This window comes from Salvia miltiorrhiza, chromosome 7 (assembly GCF_028751815.1).
Source record: "Salvia miltiorrhiza cultivar Shanhuang (shh) chromosome 7, IMPLAD_Smil_shh, whole genome shotgun sequence".
Lineage (NCBI taxonomy): Eukaryota > Viridiplantae > Streptophyta > Magnoliopsida > Lamiales > Lamiaceae > Salvia > Salvia miltiorrhiza.
In genome coordinates, this window is record NC_080393.1 from 18,627,579 (window position 1) to 18,654,212 (window position 26,634).

Below are 26,634 nucleotides of genomic sequence, written 5' to 3' on the forward strand. Positions count from 1 at the left end.
ACGAGTACTCTTTTTCCTCCTTAGAGGTTTTCCCTTGCGGGTTTTCTCTATGGAGGTTTTAACGAGGCTCGGTCCTTAGTCTGCTCTCTTTTGTGCTTTCAAGGGTTCCTTTTAGGCTGTCTTTTCTCTTTCTCTTTTTAATATAACCTTATTTAATTAATTAAAGATATACATCACGTTCTTATAATCTTTAGATTTCCAACAATAACATGGATTTTCAAGCATTTTCTTTAATCTTATACTAAGTACTATAATATTCAACAATGCGCGTCCAACCCAATGTGTTTGGCGTTTGTTGGTTATTTACAGCTTGCAATTGATTGATACGTAAGTACATAATAAAAATTTAATTGGACTATACTATATTAAAAGGGGAGTTTTCAATTTAAAATCAATTTTAAATTAATTTCAAAATTGAGTGATAATTTTGTTGTTATAATAAAATTGAAGGTTTATATTTAAGCTATATATTTTTCTTCTTATTTTCATTTTCTTTAACTTCTTATTTGTTGTTACATTTCTTTCCAAAATTGTAAAATTCGATTAATTATAAAATATTTAATATGTATATCAAATTAAAGATCAAGATAAGAGCTTTAATATGATATATTTTATGAAAATATTTAATTTAAAATGAAAAAATTAAATTTGTTTAAATATTAAAGTTTTATAAATTTCTCTCTCCTCTCTCATCTTTTTGAATAAATATATTTTTAATTCTTTTTAATTAGTATTTTATTTTTAATTTTTCTAACTTTTTTTTTGTTTTTCATAATTAAGATCAAATTTTATAATTGGAATTCTTTTATATTTTCAATATCCAATTCAAATATATTCAATTAAATTTAATTTTTATTATATTTATAAGTATAATAATTGAATTAGTATTAATTTTATATAAATATGAAAATAAAAAATATTTTTCCGTGCATTGCACGGGATGCAAGTGCTAGTATAGGATGTATGGACCAATTAACATCATCAACTTCATTCATCTAACAAACCCAACTCCAATTTATGTTTGTTTAATTTGGACTAACTTCCCTGCTAAACACATACTTATTACGTTTTATGGATATGGTGACAGTAAAATCTTATTGGCGAACTAAATGGAAATTTTATTTGTTTATCCATCTCTATCTGTTTGTATATTTATGTATCAAAGAAAACTCTTAATTAGCAAACCGTGAAAGCAATATATACTTACAACAATAATGATTTTGAGACACCTAAGTGTCTAGACACCTAGGTGTTAACCGGGTTTTTTTTGTGATTTTTTAATTGAACCGGTTTTTTGTTAATTGATGATTTTACTAAAGTATCCAACCTAATTTTACTCTATTTTTTTTCGGTTGTTTTCCAGCTTTTTCGTTTTTAACTGTTTCCTTAATTATAGGTTTTGTTGTTACCTTATTTATCTATTATTTATTTTCAAAAATTTTATAAATCATATAATAATTCGAATTTATGAGTTTTAATTGCAGATTTTTTTTATTTATTTGTTTCAAGATTTTATTATTTAGTTTTCGAAATTAATATTTATTTGTTTCAAATTTTTAGTATTATTTATTTTTCGGATTTGTTTTTTTGCAATTGATATTTTTTCGAAATTAATATTTATTATTATTTTTCGAAAATTATGTTATTTTTATTTATTTTCACTAATTTAGAGATTATCCTAAAATAATCCTAGATTTGATTCCACTAATTTAGAGATTTTAATTTCTTCAAATAATAATCTCAGATTTGATTCCACTAATTTAGGGATTCTCCTAAAATAATCCTAGATTTGTTTTCATTTATATATTTTTTTTCGAATATTAAAAAAAAACATTTCGAAAATGATTTAAAAAACAAAGAACCAAAATAACAAGAAAAAGGTGTTTCATTTATAAATTTTTTTCGAATATTTAAAAAAAAAATCGTTTTCATTTATATAATTTTTTCGAATATTTAAAAAAATTCGTTTTCATTTGTATAATTTTTTCGAATATTTAAAAAAAATCGAAAATGATTTAAAAAACAAAGAACCAAAATAACAAGAAAAAGGTGTTTCATTTATAAATTTGTTTCAATTTTTTTTTTAAATCGTTTTCATTTATATAATTTTTTCGAATTAAAAAAAAATAGAAATAACAAGAAAAAGGGTGCTTGGGGGATTTGAACCTGAGACCTCAATAATATGTGAGTGATACTTTGCCACCTTCTCCGATAGTGGCAACCGCATTACTCAACCGTCAGAAATAATAATAAACTAAATCATACAAAGGGGCATTGTTCGAAAGAATAAATAACATATAATTTACTAAACGTGATATAATAATTATAAACTGAATCATACAAAGGTTATATTTGTCTTTTACTATTTACTTAATTAAACCTAGATGATTAGTTAGTCGTGTGTTAATAATTCCTTTATTATTTACAAGTATTAATCGTACTTAATTATTAGTGGAGAAAAATTAAAAAATCACCATTTTTGAAAAAAATAAATAATAGATTTTCAAGAAAAATAATACATATGGAAAACAATCTACAATTATTTTTAAGAGAATCCTAAAATAAATGTAAAAAAATGAATAAAATATAGTCAAAAAATATAAATAATATAAAATTTGGAACATATAATATGTGTGGAAACAAATTTAATTGTTTTGTAGGAGAATCCTCATATTAAAGGAAAAAAAAAAAAAAAATACTCCCTCCGTCTCACAAAAACATGAACATTTTGTTATTTTGGGGTGTCTCACAAAAACATGAACATTTTCATTTTTATACATTATTTCCTTATTTTTTATCCCTCCTTTTCATACTTATTCACAAAAAAACCATCATGGCCCACCACTACTTTTCCTCAATTAACTTATTACTCTCAAAACACTTTATAAAGTAGGACCCATTTTCCATTCACAATAATATTTAACTAACATTTCTTAAGACCCGTGCCATTTCCATTTGTTCATGTTTTTGTGAGACGGAAGGAGTAATACAATTTTCGAAAAAATAAAATAAAATAACAGAAAGAATTAAAATCGAATATAATACTAAAAAACGGATAAGATCATTTTGGAAAGGATATTCTAATGGAAACAAATCAAAAAGATTAAAACAATTTTCGGAAGAAAAAAAAATTGGCTGAAAATAGAACCCTCAACAATCGAACAAATTTAAAAGAAAACATAGTCAATTCATAAATTTTCGAAAAAAATAAAATAAAATTCGAAAAACAAATGATATAAATTAAAAAAAAATATTTTCGAAAACTTTTTTATTTTCTGAACAATAAAAAATAATATATGCAAAAATAATTACTATAGGATTATGTTTACAACAATTCATAATTTCATCGAAAAAAATAAATCTCAGAAATAAATAAATAAATAAATAATAATTTGAAAAAAATAATAAAATTTTCATTTTTCAGAAAAAAACAATTTTCGAATAAACAAAAAAATAGGGAAAAAAACTAAAATACTAAATAAATAGGATAAGATTTGAAGTAGTTGAGGAATTTAAAAAATGATATTTTAATATAAAAATAACAAAATTCGAAAAAAAACAATTAAAATAATATATATTTTTCAAGAAAAAAAATTTGGCAAAAAAAACGGCAAACAATACTGAAAAAAACAAAAATACAAAAACAAATTAGAGTAGATTATAAATATTTGAGAAATATAAGGAAAGAATATTTTAGTAAAACCATAAATTAGCGAAAAACCGGTTCAATCAAAAATCCACATAAAAACCGGTTAAAACCTAGGTGTCTAGACACCTTGGTGTCTAAAAATCACTACTCTACTTACAAATGACATACCAAGTTAGTAACGCAAGTTTCATTTTTTTTTCCGCATAATTAGCAAACAATAGATCTGCTGCAAATTTGAAATTTTTTGTACCAACAAAAAAAGAGAGAGTAACCTTATCCTCTATTTCTAACTCATGTTTTTATTTTGTAAAATAGACTCAGGAACCTAACACATGTTAAAAAAATATTTTGTGTTTTAATAATTTGGATGGGGATTCGTGTAAACTATGTTTAACTATATTTTAGTACAAGTCGTCATGTAAATATTTTTAATATGTGATCCGAAAATAATGGAATTTGGCATTTTTTTATTTACGTGTATGTGACTGGAGTGGTGATCAAAGTAATCTTAACAAGAAACAGCAGTGAGGTCCCGGGTTCAAATCTCACTGCTCCCTCTCCCCAACTCCCCCAAGTCAAAAAAAAAAAAAGTAATCTTTTTTTTTTTTTTTTGATTTGGGGGAGTTGGGGAGGGGGAGCAGTGGAGTTTGAACCCGGGACCTCACTGTTCACACACAGGAGGTCGCACCGCTTGGTGTCCCCTAGGGGACAAAAAAAAAATAATCTTAACAACCGATATTTTTGTCATACAAGTTTGATAGAATTTGTAAACATTCAATAAGTTTGCATACACAATTTTCTTTTATCTTTTACTAAAATTTATTAATGAGTTTATTACTTTCCTTTTGTCCACATGATGGAATATATTATCATATACAGATTAAAAATGGAATATTATTGTAGTTCTAACTTCTAAGACAAATTAACCCTTAACATTAAAAAATAAATTAGTATAATGCACAAGTGAAGTATCATAATGACTAATAGCATAATAAAAATTGTAACACTAATCGCCGCATAGTGGTGAGCTCATAAAAATAATAAATATCCCATCCACCCTAAATATACGATCCATTATTCTATTTTGTAGCGTAAATGGCATATAGTTATAGTATTTTAAACATTTGCAAATGCAATTTTTGAGCTTTTAAAATTAAACACGCTAAATTCAAAAAAATAAATTAATTAAACACGCTATATGAAATTACTATTCATCCAAATGTGATTAAATGGAGTAGTAGTACTATAATTTTTCTATGTAATTTAATGTACTTAGTTTATTGTGAGAATTAGTTGAGATGGCGGTAAGTAGAAAAGTAGCGAAGAAATAATTAATGGTGTTTTGGCAGGTAATTATGAGATTAGAATAATATTGACATCTGCTGTATGCACTGCCAAAAGCGTCAAAGAAGATAATTATGTAAATCCAGTAGCATCTCGACACGTTGCATTAGCTTTTGGCCTTCGAATCAAAAACCTGCTCCATCACAATTCTTGCATTTCCCACTTTTTGAGTTTTTTCTCCTTTTTATTTTTTTTTTATTTTACTTTTAATCTACCTCCTTTCTATTTTTAGCACTATGTATTTATGTAACTGCGACTGTAAAAATACTGCACTGATATAGATTGTTGTGAGTTATCTAGAAGGGAGGGAGATATAACATTGAAATTGTACGAAAATGATGATGTAATAAAAATGGGGTCCCAAACTTTTGATGAAGTAATAAGTTCAAAATTAAAAATTTGATCGACCTTGGTCCACTAGCTGCAACCATTTAAAAAAATGTATCCCCACATAAGTAATTATCATAGGCGTTACGATGAAATTATATGCAAATAAGCAAAAAATAATTGGATGCCTTTTATTGCCATCAACAGTTTTTGTTATACCGAATTGTGATATATATAAAACAAAAAATATACCAGAGTGTTTCAAAATTTAATCATTTTTCAAAAAGATGCTCTAATGTTTATACCCTAATTTGCAACTCAACTTTTTTTTTTCTTCTTTTTTTTTCGAGACGTGCAACTCAACTTTTAAACAATGTAATAAAAATAATATCTCAAGTTAAATTTGTTGGACTCTGAAAGTCGACGTATTACGCGGAAGAGTATGTGGTTTCCTAACTCTAAACATTTTTAATCCTATTTAACCACATTGAAAGCTCTTAGCCTCTTACTCTTTTTCAATCTCTAAAAAATTGATTTTGGGGATAATTTTGTTACATTGTTTATATCTATAACTTTGGGTCAATTTTGATTTTGCACGCAAAGTTTTAAAGATATAAATAAATGGAGTACATTAATTTAGATATTCTTGTGAATTTTCCACAATTTAAATTTTTGTCCAAATTCAATTTATCGTTTTAATTAGTATAAAATAAGTTTTAAAAAATCAAAATTTAATTTAAATTCCACATCTCTCTCTCTCTCCTGATTTCACCCTTGTCTCTCTTTGTTCTCCCTCTCTTCTGCACAAGCTTCCGATTCAGTGGACTGGCAGTGGTCGTCGATGATGAGGAATTTCGGCGGCTGGCCACCCCAGCTGCAGCTGCAGCTTCACCTGTCGATGTAGACTACAACCATTGAATAAATTGTAGTAAGTTCTTACGACTGTGAATTGGCTCTAAGAAAATAAAAGTTGTTACTGTGAATCTCTTATTAAGCTGCAACTTGAGAGAGAGAGAGAGAAAGGGAGCAACGTAGACAAGGGCAACAGCGAACGACGGTGGAAATTTGCCGGAGAAGAAAACGGAGAACTTCAAATCAAAGTTGTCTGCAATTTCTCGGAGAGAGAGAGAGAAATGGGAGTGGTGATGTTAATTAATTGAAAAAAATTTCTCTGCATTATCTTAGAAACAGCACAGATTTGAAGGCCCACTCGACCTGCCCGTCCCACCTAATCAGCATAGCAGCCCAGGCCCTTTTTCGTCCTTTCATCATATAGATAAAACCGGAATCCAACTAACAAACACCCAGCGTGTTTCTTACCCGATCGCACTTGACTTGACGCCGTTACTTCCTTAACGCCAACCGCCCCAGCTCCCAAAATATATTTATATGCAAAAACTCCAATTAACAATTACTCCTACGACATTTTGGGTGCCACAATTTTCCACAAATCCTTGTCTCTAACTGTTAGATGATATCCATTTATTATACGAAAACACAATTTGTGACAAAATTGTAATTAAAGAATTAATTCAAATAGTATTTATAAAACTCAACAAATCTAATATATTTTTCTCTCCTATCTCCTCTCTTTCATCATACGCACTCTTCAATTTTCTGTACTCTCTCTCTCATATTCTCTTTTTCATATTTTGATGATTTTTTAAAAAATCAAATTTTATTTATAAAAAATATCTGTATATATATGTTAAATTAAATATAAATGCAAGATCATTGATTTGGTATCAAATAATTATTCAACTCTTTTATTAGTATTCTAATAAATTCTAATAATATAATTTATTTTCCTACTTATTAATCGAAGCTTTTCTAATAAGATGACATAGGTAATGAGCTAATTTAGAAAAAATAATTTTATGCATGATTAGCTCATGTTTTAAAAATATATATTGTGATGTGAAAACTCTTTTTTTATTATTTCTTTATTTTTTTAAATTTGAATGATGTGTTTATTCTATAATTTTAGGGAAGAAAATAAAGTTTTCCATCAAATAGATGGAAAATTAAAAACGATACTTTTCAAAATTATAAAATAAAATTAAGGATCTTTACTGAGTAATTGATGTACATTATTTTATTTTCTAAGAAAAAATAATTTACATTTACTTATATTCTAACTATATTTAATATTTATTTTTTATTTATTTGATACATCATTTAATTTATTTATTTTTGATAAATTAACATGATTAAATAAAGAAATATAAAGGCCGCGCCACAGGGGCTCGAACCCAAGACCTTCGGTTTTAGACATTAACCCCTAATCGCTTAGCCGATACACACACTACATCGTTTAATTTTGATACAAAATTATGTCCGTCGTGCATTGCACGGGCGAATGTACTAGTTCATATTAGAATTCAAATGTAATTATAAGTTGATAAAATTGTTAACATATTATTAAATGTTGGCTTAAATTTAAATATAGGTATAATTTCGATCGTAATTCTTACACAAATTTTTATTTGTTTATAAGTTATAGTATTAATGTATTGTACATAGCCTATGTTTTATGTTGAATATTTGATGGAGTTCAGGACAAATTATCAAAAATTTCGTTCCATTATGCATTTATACTACTTACTAATCTAATACATAATAAATTTAAGATTAATTTAATTTCGTGATTACAAGGTGCATGATTACATTTTTGTACTAACTGCGACTAAATTAAGTCACGATTACATTTTTGTACTAATTGAATTTGAGTAGTACTATTCGGACAAAATTTGTCCGGACAAAAGTAAGGTTAAAATTTTTTTAAAATCAATTTATTTATAAATGTTGATTCAAGTTTAAAAGGATTTAGTTAGTTTTATTGTTTTCTCCATATTGTAGTGTTTTGGTAATTTTCTAACAATTTTTTAATTTTTTTGTTATTTTATTTGTAGTTTGTGTATTTTAAAAATAATAATAATTAAAAAGGATTATTAAAAAATTACAAAAAAATTACAATAAAACTAGCTAAATTTTATTTTATTTTAAATCAAAATTTTTAAATAAATTTATTTTATAAAGTATTTCATCATATTTTGTCCGTACAAATTTTATCCAAATAGCATTATTGAATTTGATTTCATGTTCTTGACATATCACAATTAATACAATTAATTGTTTGCACATCACGACAAATAAAATTTAAAACTTCATTACTTCACACGAAACATATTAAGGCATTAATGATTTACAAAATCTAAGTACTTTTTTGACATTATCCACCCTAACAATCAATACGACTAGCTAATACAATTAAATCAATACGACTAATACAATTACATATTTACATAATACTAGCATTTGCATATGTGTGATGCATATAAACATTTATATTATAAAATAATAATATTCGAATATATATATATATATATATATATATATATTTGTGTTTTTTTATTTATATATAAAAATATATGAAAATTCATATATATTTTAATAATCCTTTTATTCAATTCATATTATTAAAATAGTTAATATCTTAAACTAAATTTTGATTAACTTCAATCTAGATATCACTATAATATACTATGCAATATATATCTTGTTATATATATATATATTAATCAATTTAATTTTAAAATATCCATAAATTATTTTAAATGAGATTGCATGTCAAAAAGAAGCTCGGGCTTGGAACTCACAGATCTAAAAAATCATTGTAAACCCTATCTAGTTAGAGTTGAGTTATATGAACTAAAGAACTACTACAAAGAATTCAGATTTTAAGACGAATAGCCAGATCTGAAGACAAAAGTCAAAATTAAAGGAGAACGTTTAGCATACTCAAAAGCTGATCAGATTTAATTAGTGTTGAAAGACAAAAGCGTGTGTATTTTAAACTGTATTTTTACTATCATTTGGACTACAAAATTAGGCTAAATTGGCTTTAGTATTGTATCTAAACAATAAGTTATAAATAGGGCTCCTAAAATCAAATTTAAGCAAGTCATTCCATAATAATAAAAAAAACAAAATAAGGAAATGCTATATATCTTCCTCTACAAGTTTTTTTCACATTCAATTTATTAGTTCTTAGCTGGACCTTTTCCCATTTTTCAAAATTTTGTTGTTGAGCCTAAAACTCAAATCAACAACTACTTGATGAAATAATAAAATTATTATATAATCAAAAGTAAATACAAAATTAATATCTATGATTAATATTTCAAATAAAAAGGATAAAGAAAATAACAAAGCATACATATAAATATTCACAACTTTATATATATATATATATATATATATATATATATAATTTATTTTATGGTTAAGGTGCAAATTAGCCCCTGAAGTATAAGCCCCTATAGCGTATTGCTCCCCTTACTCACTGTGTGTGTAAATAGGCCCATGTCTTTTTTTTTTTTTTAATTCAAATCCCTTCCTCCGGCGAGGCCAGCTCCCTTCCTCCAGCGTCCGGTACCCCTCGAGAACGGCTAAGCAGCAGAACCGGTCGTCGAAGCCGCGCTACCAGAATCCGGCTGTCAAAGCGCGACACCAGGAGCAGCAGCTACTCTGACTCCCAAACCAACAACAACATCCAATCCAACCTCTCTCTCCTCACCCCCCCTCCCCTCCATCTGCCTTCGTTTTCTCATTTGGATTTGCAGCGGACTGGTTTGGAGATTCTTGCTCACCAGTTCTTGAATCTTGAGAGGGCAGATTGGATCTTAGTCCCAGTCCCCCATTGGCGTCATTTGCCTCTCCGACGCCCTCCTCCGCCGCATCCTCTCCCTCCCCACCCCACGCCCATTCCACGCCCTAATCTTCTTCGATATGCACCAGCTCCACTCCAAGCCCGAACTCTCATTCCCCACAATCAAATCCGAATTCGCCCTTGTTTCCGCCTCTTTCCAATCTAATAACCCTAATTTTAAATCCAAACTTTTCTTCTTCGAAATCGAATTCCAAGAATCCCAATCCTCCTTTGCCCTTTCGGCGTCAACTCTCCCCCTCCCACATCCGCCTCATCCCGTCGTCTGCATCCGACGCCAAGACGGATTCCGTTCAAATGGACGCCGCCGATTACTCGAGACAGGCCGACTCCATGGTCGAATTCATCGAATCCAGAGCTAAGCTCACCTTCGACCCCATTTTTTAAATTAAAATAATTTCTATTAGAATTAAAAAAAAAAAAAGTTTGACTAATGGACACGGACGACGTCAGGTCAGAAGGGTTTAAATGTATAATTTTTCGGACTATAGGGACCTATTTGCACACACAGTGAGTAAGGGGAGCAATACGTTATAGAGGCCTTCAGGGGCTAATCTGCATCTCAACCCTTTATTTTACAACTTTAAATGATAGTTCATATCAACCCCCTTTTTGCATATAATATAGTTCTCCATAAAATTAAAGTTATTGTCGTGCTTTTTAATTTAAAATACATTTTCATTAATGAAACAACATGATTTTGTAAAAAAAATAAAATAAAATAAAAAACAAAAAAGGAAAAGAAAATAGAGGAAAAGTAGCATACAAATAAAATTTTCATTTTATTTTAATCATAAAATTATGAATTTATTTTAAATTGATTTGAACTTGACGTGTAATGAAAGATATATAATAGATGATAAATTAATTATTCACTCTATTAAGACAATGTATGATAACGTTATAAATTTGATTAATTACTCGAATAACTAACTTTTTTTTAGAGAAATAACTAACTATTAACTATTAATGGAATCGGGCAGAGCAATGAACGATGGAGTTGCAATCTGGGATGGGTTTTGTTTGAACAATGATTGGTAAAAGTGGCCGGTGTAACAAGTGTGCGTCATACAGGATAATTCGCATAATATGTTTGATCCGAACAGTGAGACATTAATAAAAAAATTAGGGGAAGAAGAAAAAGGATGAAAATGAAATAGTCTAATTATATTTCTTTCTATTTTTCTTCTTCGTTTCTTGCAATTTCCATCGCTCTTCAAATTCTCCATAAAAACCGATCTCTAGTTTCTTCTCTCTCTCTAACCTTTTCCCCTTTTTTTTCTCTGTGTCACAGTTGAATTTCTCCTTAAATTCTGTGTCATAATTTTCTGTGCTCGAGAGCGCGCGGAGGAGATCAGGATCTCCGCCGTGCCTCGCCGGAACGTGACGTCATCTCCGGTCGGAAGCGCGGCAGTTGAGAGACAAAGCAAGCAGGAAAACGCCGATTGGGTCTGACACAGACAGAGGGAGAATTCACATGTATATTTTATACAGAAATTATTCAAACAAGAGAGAGAAAGAGAGAGCATAGATGATACATGTGGTTAACGTGCAATGTAGGGAAAACAGCAAGGAAAAAATGAAGAGAGAGAAAGGCATCGAAGAAGCTTTGGAGGAGGTTATTTGCACGGCACAGATACCTAGATCTCTTCTTCAATCTCCCTTACCCTTGCCTTTTGCCGCAATTTATTCCGTTTTCTTGTCATTCTTAAATTCTGAGATGATTCTCCCTTTGTTTTCTCTCCCTCAATCGCTCTAGCCTGCTAAAAAAATCCTTCTCTTGTCCCTTCTGCTCGTTTCCGTGTTTATCTTTTTCTGTTGTTTCAGTATTATCTTGTTTTGGTTCTGAGTTCTGAGATATGATGCTGTAATCTTACAGGTGACTTTTGTTGATTTTTTTCCTTGACTTTTTGAAAATTTGAGCTGGCTTTTGTTTGATCTAAAGAGGATTTTGGTATTTTTAAACCAAAGATTGTAATTTTTTGTTGTCCGAGGTTCTGTACTGTGTGATCCGGTGTTGAATTTTGGTTTAATTTATCTGAATTTTGACGGGCGAGGGGGTTGTTTCTCTGTCTCCGTCCCTCTCGTTCTCTGGTGATTTTAAGTTTGAATTTTTGCAGACTTTTGCTTTTCTTCGATCCGCTCAATTCGAGTTGCTGTCGGGTGAAAATATTCTTGTGAAAAAATTGAGTTGCTGTTTGGTAAAAATTAATTACCTTTATAGTAGCGAGATCTTAAATGCAGCTGTTATCATGTGAATTTTGTTGAATTGTAGGTGGCCTGGCACTATTTTTTTGGTAACCTATTAATCAAACTGAAAATATCAAATGAATCAGCTCTACTTTTAACTTAAAATTTTATTAGTCTCGTCTTTGCTTGTCAGGCAGTTGTTCATGCGTCTGCTTTTCCTTGTTCTTTTTGTCCCTCGTATGTTAACATTTTTCCAATTGTCCGTGCAGGTTCTGTCTGAAGCTGTATCTTCTTAACTTCCACATAGAATTGACGTTTTTGTGATTGGTGGGAGGGGTGATTTTTCCGAAAGGGTCAACCAAGCTATCTGAAATGATGAACTCTCGGGGTTTTTCTCCTTCATCCTTCTTCTCAGAGGAGGTCTGCTTGTCCGATGAGGTATTGTTTACACATACTACGTCATGCCTTTCAAGGTCTATATTCTGGTGGTACAATTTGCGTTGCTCTTACCTTGTCTTCACACAAACGTCGTACATGGTTTTGCTTGCTACGTGAGTGATTAGACATTATTTCTTGCTTCTTTATTTTGCAGAAACAGGTTGGTGTAAAGAAGATGGACCAAATGAGTGGCTATGGCGGTGAGTGTTCATGATAATTTTAGATTGTTGGTTGCTTTTCTAAACCTACCGGCACAGCTTGATATAATAAAGTTATATGAAGGTTCATGTTTCACGCAAGATTTCCGGTCCGGTAGGACCGCTACTGATATTCTCATCTTATAAAGTGGACAATGAAAAAGAAGAAAATAACTTGGCGGAAAATGGGATACAGATAACTTATGTTCTTACCGAGATAATGTATAGAACAATCCACTATGTATGTTAAAAACACATTTTTCTTTTTGCCCAGAAGATCTCTTTAGCTGGTCTATGGTACTTGATCTTTCATTTTACATCATGACCTCAATTTGTTCTATAAAACCCGAATTTCTGGTATTCCTGGTATCTTTTGGTAACTGTATTTGTTGGAAACAATCAGCTTTTTACAATATTCACTACTACTGTTCCATTTTATTATACATTAGACATACTTTTTTATGTTATCATTGCTATTAGACTAGATTATACAGCTTATGCACTATGATGACTTAGATTCTGTAGTGACTTATGAGGTTAGTTGATGTCTGATGGAGATAAGACTCGCCAGCTATGGTTCCCTTGACTGCTGTAGCTATCCCTACCTGGTGGCAGACATTTTTTATTAGTGAAATCTCCTTGCTAGTAGATTGGTATTGCATTTTTCTAATGAAATGAAAGTATGCATGTGGTTAAATCAGTGTTTCACTGACCTAGAAGGTTAAGTTTATTTTCTTCAATGAGTCTGAGATGGCTATGTAATTCAAAGACATACATGGTTGTGCGATATCCACTGAATTTCTGTTCAAGGTATGCATGTTTGCGTGAGTTAGGAGTCTTAATTGAAATGAATTAAGTTATTGAGAAAATGAAACTGAATATATAACTGCATGAGCATAGATGGGTGCAAAATTGTCTTGTTATTTTGTTCCTCACGGTTACAGATTTGTCTCTGCTACAGTTCATATCAATTCTGTTCTCATTCTTTGATTCCCTTGAAAAGTGCTTTTTTGGTGATTTCCTTTCAATCAATGCACATGACCTATGCTTTTGCAGTGGGGATGAAAAGTCACGTGTATTATAAGTAACTGTAATATTCTGAAACTGGGTTGTTATGTACAAATTATTACGTTTATCTTGATGTTATTGTTTGTATTTTATAGCAACAGTTCTTGGTGAGGCCTTCTGTAACTTGTGTTGTACTCTTTTCAGCTTTTAAACTAGATGGGACGCCAAGAACTGAAGGTGTTGCTTCATCACCTCATGAAAATAGAATCCCATTGGAATCACATGCGGGAAATGGTTTTGCTCTTCCTGACTATTATCTCAGTCGTGGTCGAAATGCTAACCTTTCGTTGGGAAAGCATCTTATTGGAGCAGATAGAGCAGTCAGCCGCTCCTTGCCGAGCGCTGTTGATCATGATCTGGGTTCTAGAACTAATTCGAACATACAGCCTGTGCCATATTGTTTTGATGGAGATAAAATAAACCTTATGGGTGCTCAGTACGAAAATGGCCTTTTTTCAAGTTCAATGTCAGATTTATTTAGTAGAAACTGTATGTACTCCCCTTTTCTCATAGTCTGTTAATTCATAAGTTGTCTGTTCAATATCCGAACTCCTGCCAAATTAATGATATGAACCATGAATCTGTTACTATCCTGCAGTAAAATTGTCATCTAACAACGGTCCATATGGTCACTCCTTCGCTGCTGCTGCTGCGGCCTCCCATTATGAGGAGGATGAAGTTTTTGAATCGCTGGAAGAACTTGAGGCTCAAACTATTGGTAATCTTCTACCGGATGATGATGACTTGCTTTCTGGTGTGACTGACGGGTTTGGCAGTGTTATAAGATCTAATAATGTGGAAGATGTGGAAGATCTAGACCTGTTTAGCAGTGTCGGTGGACTGGAACTTGGAGAAGATAGTTTCTTGCAAAGAAATCCCGATCTTTCTGATTTAAATTCTAACAATCAGCTGGGGATATCTCTGGGATCCAATGGTGGGGAACACCCTTTTGGTGAGCACCCTTCTAGGACGCTCTTTGTCAGAAATATAAATAGCAATGTTGAAGACTCTGAATTGAGAACACTTTTTGAGGTAAGCAGTATCACCTTTCAGTGTTTTGAATTGTTTTTCAAGAATTTTCTGGTTGATTTCTTACTGGTGAATTCTCTTTGTCAAACTTTAATTGCAGCAATATGGAGACATCCGCACCCTGTATACAGCATGCAAGCATAGGGGGTTTGTTATGATCTCATATTATGATATAAGAGCAGCCTGCAATGCAATGAAAGCTCTCCAGAATAAGCCATTGAGGCGTCGTAAACTTGATATACATTTCTCAATTCCTAAGGTGGTTTTCTGCAAATGTGCCTTGTCCAACCCCCCTTTGGTCCTGTTGTTTTTCCCGTCGCTTATGTAAAATTCAAATAGATATTTGCTGATGTGTTGTCTTGCTAATCATTGGTTCCAGGAGAATCCATCAGAAAAGGATGTAAACCAGGGCACCCTTGTGATTTTCAACCTTGATTCTTCTGTTTCAAATGATGAAATCCGTGAAATATTTGGTGTTTATGGTGAAATAAAGGAGGTGAAGCTTAAATGCAGCTTAGTTGAATAATATCTAGTTCACATTCATATTGAGCAATAATTATTTTTTCGCTTGCAGATTCGTGATGCTCCAGGCATGTCTTCTCATAAATTTGTAGAGTTTTATGATGTCAGAGCTGCAGAATCTGCACTTCGTGCGTTGAACCGGAGTGACATTGCTGGAAAGCAGATTAAGCTTGAAAGAGGTCGACTTGGTGGCTCGCAAAGGTGCATTACTTCAAATCTCAATTATTTATCTCCACTTTCACATCCATAATCTTCATGTCTTCCTAGATGAGTTTCCTTTGTGAAACCAGTCTTACAAGCAGTTACTTAAATTTTAATCAATTTTTTAATGCATTTTTAGTTTGCCAAGCCAATTGGCTGGATTCAATGGCAAATGTTTCTTTCTGTTGAATCTAACAGCTTAATATGTCCCATGTATAGATTCATGCAGCCTTTCTCTTCAGAACTGGAGCAGGAAGAATCTGGTTTCCTGTTGCAGCATAGCCCTTCAAATAACCTATCAACTGGATTTTCTGGTAATTTTATTTCTCAATTTTGGATGGCTGCTGTGCTTTGAATCCACTAACAATACATGACTTGGTCATAATTTTAATAGCAGGATCACTTTCGCTTGGGGGTACATTGTCTGGTACAGATAATGGAATTCATGGCCCTCTTTCGACAAATGGTGGTCATATTGGTCCTCTCCTGGATAATGTGCTGCAACATGGCGTATCATCTAGTGTACCTAACAGCTTACCATCTCTAGTAAGAGTTGAATCTGGAAATCAATCCAGCATTGCTGAATCTGGCCACCTACGGAACCACCCGAAATTTGAGCTCCAGAGCCAACCAAATCTTCATCCGCATTCTCTTCCTGAATATCATGATGGTTTAGCAAATGGGCCTCTCTTTGGTTCTCCAAGTAATATAGCTGCGAATGTTAATTCCCGACCTCCAGAATTAATTGATGGCCAGTTCCGTAGAATTAGCCCTAATGGACAGTCAATCGAGTTAAATGAAGGTAACAATGACCATGTTTTGGTTTCCTTTTTCTTTTATAGGCATCTTTCTAATTCATTTTGCTAATTGTTGACTGGGTAGAAAATCGATATCTTCTACCTAGGTGACCCATCTTTAGAAATGCATATGTTGTACCTGATTTTACTCATTAGGTAATGCCTTTGTAACTTGAGGAAGATAGAACAAATGAAATTGATCAGTACTCTTACAATAATAAGTCCAAATAGAGATTTGTTTATTAAATGTGATGGGCCACCTAGTTCTTTTAAGATGATAAATCTTTCTATAACTTGCAAGCTGTCACATCATCTGATCTGCTGTGAACCCTTTCTGTTCAGTTTTTGGTTCCTCTGGAAACGGGAGCTGCCCTCCTCCTGGGCGTCACTATATGTGGAGTAATTCCCATCATCCACAACAACCTCAGGCTGTTTTATGGCCTAACTCACCATCATTCGTCAATGGTATTGGTGCTTCTCATCCTTCGCAGATGCATGCCGTACCAAGAGCACCATCTCATATGATGAATCCACTTCTACCTCTAAATAGCCATCATGTGGGATCAGCACCTTCTGTCAATCCTTCTCTCTGGGACAGGAGGAATGCCTATGCTGGGGAGTCGCCTGATGCTGCTTCTGTATTTCACCCTGGTTCACTTGGGAACATGAGAATTTCTGGTAATTCCCCACATCCATTGGAATTTGTCCCCCATAACATCTTTCCCCGCCCTGCTGGAAATTGTATGGACGTGCAAATGCCTTCCAAAAATATTGGATTGCATCCCCATCATCAGAGGTGCATGATTTTCCCTGCAAGAGGCCAAATGCTTCCTATGATGAGTTCATTTGATTCTCCTAATGAACGAACTAGAACCCGTAGAAATGATTGCAATTCAAGTCAACCTGACAACAAAAAACAGTTCGAGCTTGATCTAGAGAGAATTGCACGTGGAGAAGATAAGCGGACTACACTAATGATAAAGAACATCCCTAACAAGTAAGTAGTAGTCCAGTAATTTCTGGAGTTACTTATTCTTATACTGGCTGTAACTCATATGAATGGTGCCTTGATTCTTACTGTGGCAAATAGGCTATATACATCATGGAAAATAGTCAATGCATGTTACATATGTACTTAAATTTTTGTCATGATCGTCGTTGTTGGGATTCGTAGTTATTATCTTAGTCGTTTGTGTTTTTCTTCTGAACACCTAATTTTGCTAGGTACACGTCAAAGATGCTTCTGGCTGCAATTGATGAACGTCACAGAGGAACTTATGATTTCATTTACTTACCTATCGATTTTAAGGCAAGTTTGATTTCAATTTGTAACTTGCTTTCCTTTTTCTGAACGACATTGTTTTGACCTTTCATGTTTCTTTTTCTTGCAGAACAAATGCAATGTAGGATATGCATTTATAAACATGACTGATCCGGCACTTATAGTTCATTTTTATCAGGTATACCCGAGATTCCTCATATACTAGACTTGCTAGTATTAAATTGACCGCACTATTTTAGTGAGTTCTTTTCGGTTTTGTCTTCAGACTTTCAATGGAAAGAAATGGGAGAAGTTTAATAGTGAAAAAGTGGCATCTTTGGCATATGCTCGGATCCAGGGGAAGGCCGCCCTCATTGCACACTTCCAGAATTCAAGCTTGATGAATGAAGACAAAAGATGCCGTCCTATACTTTTTCATACAGATGGTCCGAATGCAGGAGATCAGGTATGATATGTATATCTGATTGGATGAATCGGAATGTTTTTTATACAGATATAGTAGCCATGTGAAACCTCAACATATTCACGACTTATACTACGCCGTTTTTTGCACGTATTGCATTTTTTTTCCCATTGAATTGTGTTATTTCAGTCGAGGGATATAAGATTTCATTATGAAAGGGTGCCATAATATGAAAATGTATACCGTTGCGTATTTCCAATGCAGGTTCCTTTCCCCATGGGTCCCAACATTCGACCGAGGCCTGGCAAGACTCGAACCAGCGCCTCCGAGGACAACAATCAAGAAATCCCTTCAAATCCCTTCAACGGAGAGGATTATTCTAACGGAGACTCTTCTTCTGGTTCGGGCAAAGAGTCAGACTGAGTTTTGTGAGACAACTAACCTCGTAGAAACTGAACAACACGGGCTAGTGATTGTACCTGAAATTTTGTTATTGTACATTAAAGTGTGGTATGGTTGAGAAGAAGAGCAGAGGGGTAGTAACTGGGGACTGAGAGAAAGCATTGTTGTGGTGTAGAAATTGACAATTTGCCTGACCAAAAAGCATTGGAGTATTCATTATGGTGCGGTTACTAAAGCAAAGGAGCAACATCGTGGAGCTTCGAAATTTTGGACGTCGACGTTTTGAGAAGTTTGGTTGTGTTGTATGTGTGTATAGAGAGAGAGCAAGCAAAATATGCTGTATGGAGGCCATTCCCTTTTTTCCCTCTTGGCACTTTTTGTTTGGCCCCGCTTTCATCTTCTCTTGTTTTTTGGGCAATTTGCTAAGAGAAGTCAGTAACAAACTGCTACAAAAAAATTTTGTTGTCATTCATCTGGATTGCATCATTTCCTTTTTTACTATGTGTAACTTTCACTTCTTGATTCCCCCCCCCCCCCCCCCCCCCCACTTCATTTGTTCCATTTTCCCACTGCACTTCGTTATGCTTTTCTCCTGCATTTTTTTTAGTGGAACATATTCTTTTTGGTTTTTTTCTGCTTCATATTTTGTTCTATTGCATTTCATGTTGCTGCTGAGTAGATGCCATCTATCTGAGGTACATTTTCATATTCTTTAAAATGAAAGAATATACTCGATACTCACTTGCTTTTGTTACTCATCAACATCGTGTTAAATGCTGCGCTATTTTTTGGAAATACGACAATCCCTACGAAACCAGTGACCTCGAAATAGTTACTCAATGCGAGCCATAGAAGCAGAGAACCATCAACAAAGTATTAAAAATAAAATATGCGATGAAACGTGCCAAAGTTTACCACTTGATTAGTAGTAAGCAAAGCTGAAAGAGGTTTGGATTTCCAAGGTTTTCCTGTTTCATTAGATAGCCTAATATATCACCACTTTGCTTAACTCTAAAAAGTCATCATCAAGAAAACATCACCCCACTAAATCCACACAAGAAGCTTCCATTATTACCAGCCACCAATTTATTCGGTACTGGTAAAAACAAGTTATTTTGGGTACAGAATGTCATAATGACCGGGTCGGTACAGCAAGGTAATGAATGGTTTAAGTGCCACAATACCACCGGTATTAGCATCAGTGACCTCGTGCACAACGGGAGTGAAATCGTGATGGTTTACGCTCACGCTACCTTTATCATCATGACTGCGATCAAGATATACTATGCGGATTGGCACGCCCAGTGCATCTGACAGTGCAGTAATGTGAACATGATCACTCTCTTCGCCCATTGGCTCCACTGATGATTTGCAAAACTGCACCACAGGAGGAATATAAGCAACAGAATTGTGGCACTAACACTGATAAAAGATTAGCACACAAACTAGACAGTTTAGAGAGATGCACAAACACTAAAACAAGGTCCTTTGTGAAGCCTCTATGCAGCTATGTATAAGAATAATAATAAAAGTTTCTTCTACATTCTATAAGCACATCTAATGTCAGGCTGCTTGATCTGGAAGGAGGATGGGTCTCATGATCAAATAGGTTTAATGTTACAGGTGCTACAGTAAAGCTTGAACAAACAAATTATGAAGTTACACAGAACCAACCTGCTCCACTGAGGTATTAGTTAATCCTTGAATAAATGGTTCATAGAACTCCGAACGCTTCCTTATTTCACCAGATGTAATAAATCTAAAGAACATCACAACTAGCAAAGACAAATAATCAGTTTTTTTATAAAGGAAATGATAAGCAGCCAAATTATATATATACAGATATATACTTCTTGATACCATTGCAATGTTCCATAAGTGCAACTCACCATAGTCAGACACAGACTGATCTCTACTTCTCTGTAGAAGTTCCTCATGGCTGTGATCATAACAACAAATATTAGGCACTGGAGGAAAGTTCAAAGCGGGTTGTAACAGAAAAAAAGTCACAATTAAGAAATAAATCCTCTGAACCTTATGCAAGCTTCTTTCCCTGAAAGAACACTTTCAAGTTGCTCAAGGAACAGCTGAAAATAAGTAGATAGATTAAGGAAGTTAAGCTTCAGGATGTTAACCATTAAGTAAATAATCAGTTTTCCCCCAAAATTAAGATGTCCTAATTACTATTTCCAGAGTTTTGTCTATACATGTGAATTGTGTACCTGAGAGCAACACATTGGTTGTGCACTTAAGTAAACTTTTAAGAATTGCAAACAGAGCACGCAAATAAAGAAAGTTGAGCAAATTATTTTTAGCATTAACATACATCACTCTTTAAGATTTTTGTCCAATATAAAAGAGTAATTATTCAAATTACTCAATAAGTACCGCAAAAAAATCTTCAAAAGTAAATTCTGCATAGCCCAAGCTGAGAAGTGTCTTCCTGCATTGCTCCACATTTACTGCGATGCGATCAATTTCTGTACGATCTTGTGATTCCAGAATATGCTCCTAATTTGATGACTAAATGTTTCAGTAACTAAAATACAGACAGACTAAAGCACCAATTCCAAATGAACAGGGATAAGATTGTGTGAAAGTTGTAAGAACACATGCGACCAAACATACCAGGTAAGCAAACATGAAGCTACGAAAGAAGCAATTCCCATCTCCCCGTGTTCGCCTGATGGCAGCATACTGTTCGGTCAGAACCTGCAGAGTGGCAACAGTTACCAGCACTGAGGATAAGGAGAATGTAACAGAAAAATGCCTAACAATTAAGCGGACCTTAATTTTCTCCAACAAAATTGGGTTTCCTGACTTGTATTCATCTGCTAAAGATGAGAGAGGCTCCTGCAATTTCACTTCCAAAAGTTATTCACTATGAATTAACAAGAAGCTATAAGTGCAATTGTAATATTAGCACCTAACGTATGGTCTATAACAGCAAAGAAAATCAGCTTAGCATCTAAAATCAATAATATATTCCTCATAAGGAGATAATGATTTCAAAGTTCATAAGGAAGAAAAGCCAAGAAAGTGACAAACAGGAACGACTTCAAATCAAGTGACTTATAAAATGTTCCGGCAAAATTTAAATAATCAAATAGTTACACACACATCTATATTGGACAGACTAGAATGAAAATCAATTTCTAGGATTTCTAAAAGATATTCCTTACTCATTTAGTCTAGAATCCACCAAAACTTATCATATAACGATAAAGGCATTCATAATATTGTTCACATAAAAATATAACAAATAAGAAGCTTCACTCACCATTTATAGTCACTACCCCCACAACATATTACCCATTATATGAACTTATTTACCTATTCTACCACATATAGCCCACTACTTTTATCCCCATTATTCACTACACCACTGCCCCTAAGGTGGACCCTTTCTCCACTCACAATACACTCAACGACTTTTATTAAAACCCGTGCTACTCTCTCCTCAGACTATTTTTCCAGGAATGAGGGAGTATCATGCAGCAAGCGGACTACAGTATAAGAAAAGCAATGTAACCATATAATCATAGATATACAATATATAGCATATCTACAAAAATTATTGCTTCCAGGAATTAAGGGCTTTCTTGCCTTGTCACCAACAAATGGGATTTTCCCAGCTTCCTCTGCCTGTATGGCGGAATGCTGCTGCATAACCTCATCATCCCTATAATTTGCCCAGTCATTGGTCTCAGAGGTTGGCAATGATGTTACGGTCTCCGTTTCAGGTTCCACAGCTTGCCCATCCTGATTCTGCATCTTTAACGGTTGGCAAATTTACTTTCCTCAACAATTCAGATAGAAATACGGTAGCAGGCAGGTCTTGAGGTTTTATGACCAGAAAACAGCCTGTACCCCTGAAACGTAGATAGCATTGTCCAGTTTTATGAACTATCACAAGTTATGGGCCTTATGGCAAATGCAATTGTGAGAAATAGAGAAAAAAGTCACCAATCACAAGTATACATGATGAGAATAGTACAATGTGCTGACTAAGTGTAAGATATATAATTACTATAGACGGCCATCAGAGAAGTCAAATCTCCCATACCAGTCGATATGATACTCTTATGTGATCGTGCATACCCTCGCAAAGACTTCAGAAATGGAAAAAAAGATTGCAGAACAAAACCGACACATTATAAGAGGATGTAGGCATAGCATATGTGCTAAATTGAAAAGTAGGACTGTGCATCTCAGTTCTGAAAATAGAATGTCACTTGTCTGACAGCTTGACTGACCATTACCCCGCCAACTGCACTAAAATGGACTGAAGGCATATAACAGAGACTCAATCAAGGAAAAACCCTACACACCCTTAATTAGTAGTTCACCCTAAATGCACACATCACATGTTTCTTGACGCTACAATACGAAATTCACAAGAATTTATATCCCTTCATGCAACCTTTTGTTAAATTCTTGATAACCCATATCCCAATTCTCCCACGCTCAAGCGAATCATAGTAAATGTCAATGTCTCGGCCAAGAAAAACTAAAAAACTAAAAAAATAAAGGAAAAAACAACAGCGAATCTAAAAAGTAAAAGAGAAAGTTGAAAATGAAGTAGCTAGCAGATCAAGTGTAAACAGCATACGCACAAACACTGAACAATAAATTCTGTAGACAAAGACGGATTATAGTGAAGAATTTGAACAAATAAGAGTAGCCAAATTCATGTGTGTAAATAAATGAAGGAGGAATAGGGAGAGGGCGCACCGAATAGAAGAAGTGGATCTCCTTAGAAAGAGAAAGTTGATCTGCGTAGTTTCTCTCACTTCTTCAACTAAGAGTGATGGGCGAAAGAGGTAGGGAGGGGAGGGGGCCTGCTTCACTTTTCTTTTTTATTATTACTCTAGTTTTATCCAACCGTGCTTAATTATTATGGATAATTCTAGAGGTACCCCTCTTATTTTCGGTATTTATATTAATACCCCTACTGCATTTGAAATTCCAGTCCCTTTTTATCTTTCAAAGATAAAAAATAAAAAAATATTTATTATTAAAAAAATTATAAAAACTACCCATTTTGAATTTGAAATGACAATATCACTCTTACTTAATTTCTAAAATTTACTAAAATCACGAATTTTGCTCGACATGTTCAACTAATAGTACTCACTCCGTCCCACTCTAATAAACATGTTTTCTTTTTTGGGACGTCCCACTAGAATAGTCATGTTTCTATTTTTGGTAATGATTTTACACTACAAACAATGTATAATGTGACCTCACACACATTTCATATTTTTACACTCAAAAAACAAGTTTCTTAATCTCAGTACTGAAAAGAAACAAGACTATTCTACTAAGATGGAGGAAGTAGTATTTAAGAAATTATACGTACTAATGCATGTCGAGTATTAGTGGTAAATACACTAATCATTGACCATTGTGAATCGCGTATATCGAACATTATCATATTTGTGATAAATATATTAATTCTCAATTTCTGCGAGTCGAACAATAGAGGTAAATACACCAATGCTCGATATTTGTCAATTACAAGTTGAACATCAGTGATCGAGCATCAGTGCAAATTATACTAATGCTCTATACAAGGATAAAAATATTCTAAATGAGTATATTTATATGTTTTATAAAAAATGAGTATTGTTTAAGTTTTATCTTTCATAATGGATATATCATATCGCTCCTAATTTTTTTGTGGGCATGGGGATTAAATATTAATTCAAGTTTGCGAACCATGACTTTTATTTTTAGTAGATAGATTGAATAATACATTGACAAGCTCGTAAATGATACAGTAATCTTATACATGAAAATTATGTCATGTTAAGAATGAACCATAATTATTACCCTCACCATCATCACCTTCGCCATGAAGTCAATTTCAATATATGATAAATATATATATAGGGGCCGCTCTAATGAGATCCCCTAATTTTAGTGAGATCTAGGACACGATCTGATGCGTTTATTTTATCAATCCTATGGCTGATATTGTATCTGGAAGGTGATTTTTTTTAGCAGGGTTCAATCCTGGAGGGAGCAGAATATTTTAAATTTTGTTATTCATCAGTATATACTGCATTGTTCATCAGTATATACGGCCTTGTTCATCAGTATATATGTTTTATTCATTACGAATTTTTAAATTTTATTTTTCATCAGTATATACATCTTGTTCATTAGATATACGTTTTGTTCATTAGTATTATATGTCTTATTCATTGTACTCATGTTACACGAAAAATAAGGGGTCTCACTGGAGCGCGCCCCTATATATATATATATATATATATATATATATATATATATATATATATATATATATATATGGGTGGGCTACCATGAAAACAATCTTAAGTGTATAAAATATAGATAAAATCCATCCGTCTATTACACTTAAATCAATGGCCCAGATCTTAGATTTAGTAGACTGACGATTCTTGGTGGTTACACCTATAATTCGTAATGGTAATGGGAAGAAGGGTATAATTGACAGACTAAAAACTTGAAGATATGGAAAGATTTCTTTTAAATGATTTTCTCGCCCATAGATATGGAAAGATTTCTCCTCCATATCATAAATGATTTATGTGAGAATGAGTAAATTAATATTAACCAACAAATTGAAGATCGGATATTTCGAATTAGGAGAAGATTAAAAATTGGTATAACATTTACTCTTGTGAATTCTGAATTGTAAAGTATATTTCTTTGATATTACGAATTTTTAAGTTTGTGATTACGAATCTGATACATGTGTTAGGAATTAATTTGTTATATGAATCTAAATTAGTTTTGTTCTAATCTTACGAATTTTTAAGTTTGTATTAAAAACTGATTCATGGTGAATGGAATTAATTTGTTATATGAATCTGAAATAATTTTCGTTTCTAATATTACGAATTTTTAAGTTTGTGATTACGAATCTGATTCATGGTACTAGGAATTAATTTTTTATATGAATCTGAATTAGTTTTGTTCTAATCTTACGAATATTTAAGTATGCATTACCACATGATGATGCATAGTTTTGTGAATGTCAATTTTTGGATTACGATTTTTTTTTATGATACAAGAAAAAATTTAATTCTAGGTTAGATGTGTTTAATAGGTGGGGTAACGTGTTTAATGATTAATGAAAAAATGAAAAAAAAAGATTCGGTCACTAAAACAAGAAGATTTGACAAAAATAAATAGGAAGAAAATTACTAACTTGACCTCTACATCATTTTCGTATTTTATTTATTAAATTATTAAGCTAATTTCAAGCCATTAGATCAATCAAGATCTAATGGATAAGATTCATCCATATTTTATACACTTAAAAGTGTTTTTATTATAGTCATCCCCTATATATATATATATATAGGGGAGGGCTAAAATAAAAACACTTCTTAAAATATAAAATATAAATAATTTTCAGCCCTTAGATCATCAAGATCTACGGTTGATTCGTAACCTTGTTGGATGAATTCATGGTCCTGGGTTCGAATCCCAAATGTAGCAAAAATTTATTTTTCATAATTCGTAACCATATTGGATGAATTCGTAACCCTGTTGGATAAAATTCGTACATTAAAAAACGTTTATATTTATATTTTAAGAAGTGTTTTCACTGTAGCCCTCCCCTATATATATATATATATATATATATATATATATATATAGGGAAGGGCTAAAATAAGAGCATTTCTTAAGATATAAAATAAGAATCATTTTCAGCCCTTAGATCATCAAGATCTACGGTTGATTCATAATCCTGTTGGATGGATTTATGGTCCTGAGTTCGAATCCCGAAGGTAGCAAAAATTTATTTTTCACAATTCATACCTTTATACAGCGAATTCATACGTGTTCTATATAAAATTCATACATTAAAAATTGCTCCTAATCCTGTTGAAAGAAGCTACATCCAAGAATTTAACCCCAGATCAACCACGAGTTCATAAGAATTTACAGTAAAGTTCATCAAAATGTACTAAATTGTAAATTTCTTCTCACTTCTCAACACCTTTGAGCTTCTCAATTGAACCACTCCCTATATATATATATATATATATATATATAT

The 26,634-nt window shown here is 32.6% G+C and overlaps 2 protein-coding genes and 1 long non-coding RNA gene across 11 annotated transcripts; 1 reads left to right on the forward strand and 2 right to left on the reverse strand.

Moving 5' to 3' along the window:
• Positions 1 to 5,813: 5,813 nt before the first annotated feature.
• Positions 5,814 to 6,762, reverse strand: LOC130993132 (uncharacterized). Its single transcript, XR_009091585.1, has 2 exons — positions 6,298 to 6,762; positions 5,814 to 6,212 (listed from the first exon to the last, which is right to left on the reverse strand). It is a non-coding gene; the product is annotated as an uncharacterized LOC130993132 (long non-coding RNA).
• Positions 6,763 to 11,049: 4,287 nt separating this feature from the next.
• Positions 11,050 to 19,082, forward strand: LOC130993133 (protein MEI2-like 4). 7 transcript variants are annotated; one of them, XM_057917900.1, is made up of 16 exons: positions 11,050 to 11,528; positions 11,610 to 11,928; positions 12,509 to 12,677; positions 12,832 to 12,877; positions 14,087 to 14,431; positions 14,541 to 14,974; positions 15,072 to 15,230; positions 15,351 to 15,467; positions 15,546 to 15,694; positions 15,914 to 16,008; positions 16,089 to 16,496; positions 16,834 to 17,488; positions 17,716 to 17,800; positions 17,883 to 17,951; positions 18,039 to 18,218; positions 18,441 to 19,082. In XM_057917900.1, the coding sequence occupies exons 3-16, from the start codon at positions 12,612 to 12,614 to the stop codon at positions 18,597 to 18,599; spliced, it is 2,967 nt and encodes a 988-aa protein (XP_057773883.1). In that variant the 5' UTR covers positions 11,050 to 11,528; positions 11,610 to 11,928; positions 12,509 to 12,611; the 3' UTR covers positions 18,600 to 19,082. The 7 variants fall into 7 exon arrangements, with proteins under 7 accessions (XP_057773883.1, XP_057773887.1, XP_057773885.1 ...); XM_057917904.1 differs by having other exon boundaries at positions 16,092 to 16,496; XM_057917902.1 differs by having other exon boundaries at positions 11,610 to 11,667.
• A 398-nt stretch (positions 19,083 to 19,480) lies between these two features.
• On the reverse strand, positions 19,481 to 23,483 carry LOC130993135 (OVARIAN TUMOR DOMAIN-containing deubiquitinating enzyme 1). Of its 3 annotated transcripts, none has more exons than XM_057917908.1 (9): positions 23,313 to 23,483; positions 22,185 to 22,450; positions 21,366 to 21,431; positions 21,207 to 21,290; positions 20,967 to 21,089; positions 20,613 to 20,665; positions 20,468 to 20,517; positions 20,253 to 20,353; positions 19,481 to 19,955 (listed from the first exon to the last, which is right to left on the reverse strand). In XM_057917908.1, the coding sequence occupies exons 2-9, from the start codon at positions 22,350 to 22,352 to the stop codon at positions 19,689 to 19,691; spliced, it is 912 nt and encodes a 303-aa protein (XP_057773891.1). In that variant the 5' UTR covers positions 22,353 to 22,450; positions 23,313 to 23,483; the 3' UTR covers positions 19,481 to 19,688. The 3 variants fall into 3 exon arrangements, with proteins under 3 accessions (XP_057773891.1, XP_057773892.1, XP_057773890.1); XM_057917909.1 differs by having other exon boundaries at positions 23,195 to 23,313; XM_057917907.1 differs by lacking the exon at positions 23,313 to 23,483 and adding an exon at positions 23,002 to 23,305.
• Positions 23,484 to 26,634: the final 3,151 nt, after the last annotated feature.